The sequence below is a fragment of the Electrona antarctica genome (assembly GCF_951216825.1).
Source record: "Electrona antarctica genome assembly, chromosome: 11".
In the NCBI taxonomy this organism is placed as follows: Eukaryota; Metazoa; Chordata; class Actinopteri; order Myctophiformes; family Myctophidae; genus Electrona; species Electrona antarctica.
Genome location: NC_136792.1, coordinates 40,257,467 through 40,264,966, shown reverse-complemented (window position 1 = coordinate 40,264,966; position 7,500 = coordinate 40,257,467). Strand labels below are relative to the sequence as shown.

Genomic DNA, 7,500 nt, shown 5'->3' with positions numbered 1-7,500 from the left:
CATGGTAGTTGTCAGGAAATTACCTAGTAACAACTGGTAATTTCCTGGTAGGCTACTACCCACGTGTTTCATGGGTAGTACCCATGTAAACACAGTGAATACAGTTACCATGTTATTACCTGGTAGTTGTCAGGAAAATACTTGGTAATGACCTAGTACCTACTGGGTAACTTGCCTGGTAGCAGAGTAAATACCTGGTAGTTGTTGAAAATACTTGGTATACCTATAGTACCTACATACCTATAGTACCTGCAACCAGGGTATCGTGCCTGGTTGCAGAGTAAATACTTATAAATACCGGGTAGTTAGCTGGTAATTACATACTAAAAACGTATAAATACCTGGTAATTGTCAGGAACATACTTGGTAATTACCTGGCAACCAGTGTGTCATTTACCATGGTAAATTCCATATAATTACCAGGAGATTATACAGTAAATAGTTATACATACTGGGTAATACTTGGTAATTACTGAGTAATTACTGAGTAATGTATCTGGAAGTTACCATGTAATTACCAGGTAATTAATGGGTAAATACTTATAACTACTACCTGGTTGTTACCAGGTAATACCAGGTACTTACCTATTATTACCAGGTAATTACCTGGTAGTTACCTGGTAATTACCGTACCGTAAAATGAAGGGTTACCAAAATATGTAGCCTATGGCAAAGCCATGTAGCCTATTTTGTGAAGGCCTTCGACCATATGGGTCATATACAGTATCCTTAACACAAATAAATATTTCAGTTTGTTTGAAGGGGAAGTGAATCGTGAATGTTCGGGATGCAAACAGTTGTTGTTGTGCGAGAGTGAGACTAGCCAACACCAACTCGGGATTAGTGGATCGCTGCCCTCCACACTTTCCTATACAGGTTCTTGAGCTCTGCAGTATTGTTAGCTAAGTAAGTTGGTGGTGCGCTTCTTGCCCCACCTGGCTTTAATCCCATAGAGTCAATTTACTTTCCTCAAGTTCTGGGTGCCTGACACAGTGCCCTGCCAGCTTCATCCTTCTCTCTCTCTGACGTGTATAGGTCCCCATATAGAGCTGATGCGGTCCGTCCATGTGACACCTAGTGCCATTAGTAGCATTCTTGGCTCTTTTCTGTATACAGCAGTACTGACTCCACAGTAGCTATGAACATCCGCCTCTTTAGGTCTTTTCCCATGTCTGACATCCACACACGGCCTCATCCCATGCAAGGCTTCCAGGCAAGTGCTCTCCCCTAGGGATACAAACAATGGTACTTCTTAGTGGATTTGGTTCCTTTTTTTGATTAGGGGGCTTGGCAAATGAATATTTGGATTTCCCGTCTTTTTTATTTATTTTGTATTGTTATTATTTTTTTAAAGCTAAGAGACCATTTGGTTGTGTAGTTTGTAGCAAAGCTTGTAAATAAGCTAAGAGAAAAACTACCTCCCCCTGGCCAGCCGGGGCACCTGATGGAAGGGAAAGGAACTGGTCGGAATAACGTGTTCCTTCCACGCGCTACGTCCGGCATGCATAGAAGGAGGCATGAGGTCAGTCCGCTGCCCCCCCAGGTTGGCAGAGGAAGTGTAGCGCCCAGGATTACATTAGATAATTGGCACTGGGTGAAAAAACTGGGTTGCAAAATTGTGGGATAAAAATTATACAAAAAAAAGAGCTAAGAGACCTTTTGGTTGTACCGTGGAAAAAGCTTGTAAATATCTAATAACCACACAGAAGAAAACTCTTATGTGCTTTTTATGGCAAAAGCGCTCAAACTTTATTTCTTTTCCCTGCTTGATCTCCTTAATTACCCCCCACCCCCTCCTCTTCCCTCTCTTTGTTTTTCCTGGAAAACTATTTTCACCTTTTTTTTCCCGTGTGTGACAATAAAGCTAATTCTGATCATTTAAATGAAGAATTTTGTTCCCATTCCGCCCCTGTAGAAATATAATTGACACAAGGAATTAGCTATCAGCATCCCTCATCATATTCCTTTCATACACGGGCACAACCACAAAACACTGTCATCACATGTTCCAGCCAGACAGACAGACAGAGCGATGGGGGAGATAAGGCATGTCTCCTGTCTGAGAGTTGAGCTCTCTCTACTGAGCCCACCTTTCTAGTTCTGACAAGGTGAAATCTTATCTCGCCTTCACGTGCCTCAAAATGACACGACACACACTGTGAACAGGACGATGTACACCAGCGGTTAGTTATGTTACTGTCTAATTTTAACAAGTACAAATCAAGCGTATAGAGTTTGAAAACATGTGTGATGGTGGAACACAGAGGACTGGTAACGTTTGTCCATCGGGCGTGCTGTAGTTGTACAGCTGTGAGGTGTCTCTGTCAGTCCACCGGTCTCTGTTTCACACAGAATTCCTCTGCGGCCGTCTAATAGGCTGAGAGGCCCCTCAAACTCACAACACCGAGCTGCTATTGGCTCCCTGGGGGCCACAGACCTCCCCCACACTCAGGCAAACGACAACACACAGACACAGACACACAGGCCACGCACTTAGTAGTGAGCAGTGTGTGTGTGCGTGCGTGCGTGCGTGCGTGTGTGTGTGTGTGTGTGTGTGTGTGTGTGTGTGTGTGTGTGTGTGTGTGTGTGTGTGTGTGTGTGTGTGTGTACACCTGTTTGGTGTACTACTGCTCATGTGAAAAAATAATATTGCATGAAAGCCAAGGCACTGGGCAGCCACTGGACACCCCTTCATTACACGTTTGACCTGGAAGAGAAGAGAAGAGAAGAGAAGAGAAGAGAAGAGAAGAGAAGAGAAGAGAAGAGAAGAGAAGAGAAGAGAAGAGAAGAGAAGAGAAGAGAAGAGAAGAGAAGAGGAAATATTAGCAGGAGCATTAAAGCGCTCATTCATGGATACAGCCTCTATCTAATAAAAGATCCCTCTTCCATAATTCGTCTCGCAACTACATCAAATACTGTTCATTTGCTCATGTACTTTAGCCATGTTGGCGTTCTCCAGTATAGTTTTCATTGTTCTTAAAGGATTACATTATCATCAATGATTGTCCATAAGTATATCGTACATAAACCATTATTCATAAGTATATCGTACATAAACCATATTCATAAGTATATCGTACATAAACCATATTCACAAGTATATCGTACATAAACCATATTCCTGTCAATGGCTTCAATCGTAGATTTTGTGTTTGTTAGAAATGTTGTCCAAAGTTATAAAAAAAAACATAAACTAGAAAAAGTGCCCTTCTGGGCACAGGTCTCCACCAGGAGGATAGGACTGTGTGAGATGTTTGGCAAAATGTTTAGTAGTAATATAAACATGTTTGCCTTGTATGGCAATTGGATGATTTGAGGCATTTTGTTCCAATCAACCTGTTTTGCAAAAATCAACCTGTTGGTGGCGCTATAACAGGCCAATGTGAAAAGGGTGGGATATATTCCTCAGCCTAGTAAGAAAATGTGTGAAAGATTTCACGTAAATTGCATGCTGTGTTCATGATTTGAGGCTTTTGTTCAAAACGGGGCAATCTTGCAAACTGTGAAAGGCAATTGTAGCCAATTAGGGTGGAATATGAAATATCGGACAGATCTGACTTGAGCACATGACCATAGAGATACTGTGTAACGATTTGTGAGATTTTTGGACAGAATCTGGAGGAGTAATATCCAAAAATGTGTTTTACAAAAGTCGGCCTCCTGGTGGCGCTATAAAAGGCAGATGCGGAAAATGCAGGTCAAAGGTTTGTCCTTGGCCTCTAGGGAGTGTGCATGCAACGTTTCACGCAGATCGGTGCATTTTTAGGTAACAAATGTGAAAAGCTGCCTCATGGTGGCGCTATAACAGGCCGTTCTGGAAAATGCGGGGCAGAGGTTCATCGTTGGCATCTAGGGAGTGTGTGTGCAAAGTTTGGCATCGACCGGGTTAACGGTGCCGGAGATTAGCTGGTAACGGACGGACGGAAGGACACACGGACGGACACACACACACACACGGACGGACACACACACGGACGGAGTGCAAAACATACTCTCTCACCATGCCTTCGGCCTGGTGGAGACAATAAATATTATTCTCTGGTATCTGTATTCGGTATCGGTATCGGCTAACACAGAAATTGTGGTATCGGGATCGGATCGGAAACGAAAAAAGTGTATCGGGACATCCCTACTGAACAGCATGCAGTGGCTCAGGGGTAGAGTGGTCGGCAGAGCGGCCAGATGGGAACCGTGAGGCTCCCAGTTCGATCCCGGGCTCCCCCAGAGTCAGTGTCGAATTATCCTTGAGTAAAGACTCTGAACCCCCAATTGCTCCTGACGTGCAGCTTGGTTCCATGCATGGTTTCTTCTGCCATCGGTGTATGAATGTGCATGTGAATGGATGAATGTCTTTTCAAACGTAATTGTGGTTCAGTTAGTGTAACTTAAAGGGGAAAACCACCCATTTTCAACATTTTACTATGTCATTAATATACCTTAGAGCTGTTGTGTGGAAATAATTAAAAAGTTCCCCCATTCTGTGTTTCCTAGAACTAGAGGTCTGAAATAAATGATGACATCATCAAGATGTGTTTCACCATGTTAATGAGGGTTTTCATAATTACAGTTATGTTATTTCCACACAACAGCTCTAAGGTATATTAATGACATAGTAAAATGTTGAAAATGAGTGTAATGCCCCTTTAACCACAATTACACTGTAAAATGAGTGGTTCAGGGCGCTCTGTGTATATCTCTGGTCTTAGAGGGGTAGAGAAATAAGAGGTTAGTGTGAGGATGGAGAGAGGAGGATGGAGGTATAGATAGAGGGATGGGGGAGGGGGGGGATCTTTTATAGAGATTACTAGTGTCAGGCTCTGACAGGAGCTCTCACAACAGAAAGAGGAGAAGAGGAGGAGGAGGAGGAGGAGGAGGAGGAGGAGGAATTGACAAGGGAATGGAATGGGAAGGAGAGATAAGGATGCTAACAATAATAGAGATGGACTGAAAAAGAATAACATTAAAATAGATGGACGGAAATAGAATCTTGTCGCTGGAAACATACTGGGCTATAACTTGCGCCCCTTATCCCTAAACTTTTTTTTTTTTTTACAATTTTGAAAAACCTCAAGCTCACAACGTGATGATGCAGATCGGCTATAGTTGAACATTTGGAAATGTTTTTCAAAATAGTAAAAAATAAGATAAGATAAGGGGTATAGGGGTAGCCCTGTACGTCCAAAACTGTTACTCTTCAGGATCCAACCTACTATTTAGCCACAAGCTCTTGCTAATACTTTTCATCGATTCAATATTTATAAAAGCCACAGAAAGCAGAGACAGAAAGCAGAGAGGGGGTAAAGCTATAGAGCATGAAGGAAAGAATGATTGCACATGCATGGCACTCACTCTCCAAATAGATACTGTGAGCAGCACTAATGAACACAAACAGGATCTGAGATGGAAGGACGGATGGGGGTTGGGTGGAGGGAGGGGACGCCAGGACAGGGGGATGAGGGGACAGGGGTGTGGTGGGGGGGGTGGGGGGGGGTAACGAAGGGAACTCACACCCTCTGTGACTTCACACGAAACAGTTAGCGATCGCTCCATCTTCATCATGTCATCACTCAATTAAAAGGTTAGCCGTGTTTACTCTTCCTATTAGCAAGCCCTGGAAAACATCAACAAGCACTTATTACCGAGACTCTCACTGCCTGTGGGCAGAGCCACCTCTGATTGTAGTGGATGTGGTGTGTGCGTGCGACGCGTGCGTGTGCTGTGCAGTGTGCATGTGTGCGTCATTGTGTGTGTGTGCGTGTGTGTGTGATGCTATAATTTTCACTTTCAATATTTTTTTTAATGTTTTTTCATTCAAGACAGATAAATGGGCATTAAATGAGACACAGACAGACAGACAGACAGACAGACAGACAGACAGACAGACAGACAGACAGACAGACAGATACAGAGATTTCTTTGCTTGTTTTTTTTGGTCCTGGACAACTGCTGGTCCGACCAAATTCCCACTTAGAACAACACGCCCTCAGGCGATACACACGCCAGTTTTGAAGTTGATTGGTCACACGGTGCTTGAGTTATGCATGAGAGTCTTTCTCTCTCTATCTCATGCACGCACGCACGCACGCACGCACGCACACACACACACACACACACACACAGACACACACATTTCTACATAGATGGAAGGGATACAAACACACCAATGCATGTGTGTGTGCGTGCATATATGTGTGAGTGTGTGTCTACACATGTGTGTTTAAGAGTTCCCTTTGCCATGAGTCAGTTTATAAGCAGCACAGGGTCAGGATTACGACTAACCCCATGTTATGGTTACTGGGATAAAGGATAAGACATGTGTAATTGTATTTTGTTAATGTTAACACTTTTATTGCGGCTAGCTGTTAGCATAAATCCCAGTTCCAGCCAGGTGCCACCATACGCATTCACTTTAAGAGTTGGAGTTTGCCCGCCCCCCACACACACTGACTACAGTGTAGTGAGTGTACACACACGTTAGTATCATTGGCACAAGCACACACTGTTTACCTTTTGTCAGAAGCTTTTACATGGCGGGAGCATCGCGGTACAAATTTAAGGCACAAATTTAATCCGAAATTTGGATGGCAGAAGATCCACCAAGGACAGCTCTCTCTGATTACGATTTATGGACGTTTGAAAATCCTTTGAAAATTCAACTGCTTTACACGGTGATTATATTTTCAATCCCATAGCTGGAGCGGTGGGGCGTTGCCATAGCAACCGGACCAATGTTAAAAGCTGCCGTGGGACTCAATCATTATTATAGACAGAGTATACATTGGGGTCCGTATATATACGGACCTGGGATATAACGTCCCCTAGCGGACATGGGAAAGAAAGAATTAACATAGTGTCATGCACTCTAGGGCAATACATGACAAAAAGGGAGTCCACACACAAGGCAAACCTTATATTATATATTTATTATTATAAATTAAAATAAGTTAGGCAATAATCAAATATACTGGTATGAGATGTGACAATGTCAGTAATCAGTCATGTATGCAGTGTATGGATGTGTGGAGTGTGCTGTGTGTGAGTGTTGTAGAAGGTGTGCAACTGCTTGAAAGGAAGGTAAGAGAGCTGGCTTGACAGCATGGAAGGAGAGGCCCTTATATACTCTCCCAAACCACACCCCTCTCAGGTGTACACAGTTGGCCTGACGGCCTGCTCCACTCTGCCCTAATCACCCAGGCTGCCGGCTAGCCTACAGTGAGGCAGAGGGGGCAGGGCCGTCACAATAGCCTATGAAAAGTTTAAGATCACATTGTACTCTTTCCTGGAACAACGTATCAGTGAATGGTGAACGTATCAGTGAATGCTTTCACCATTCAAACACATTCAACATTACTTCATAAGGTTTTCCAGGTAGAAAATGCCCAGGTTCATCGCAATAATGAGTTAAATTAACAAAGTAAACATATCTCTCTGAGACTTGTTTTGTAACATTACGACTTAATTTGAAGCACTATGATTTCTGAGATACGAGCTATATTTGTG

At 43.3% G+C, this 7,500-nt stretch overlaps 1 protein-coding gene across 1 annotated transcript in view; it reads right to left on the bottom strand.

Moving 5' to 3' along the window:
• Positions 1 to 2,694: 2,694 nt before the first annotated feature.
• LOC306932156 (pepsin A-like) overlaps positions 2,695 to 7,500 on the bottom strand; it is a gene marked incomplete at both ends in the record, with an annotated part of 47,892 nt that continues 43,086 nt past the window's right edge. Inside the window, one exon of the mRNA XM_079513857.1 lies at positions 2,695 to 2,707. Within this exon, the coding sequence (XP_079369983.1) occupies positions 2,695 to 2,707 (13 nt within the window). The remainder of the gene's footprint in view (positions 2,708 to 7,500) is intronic.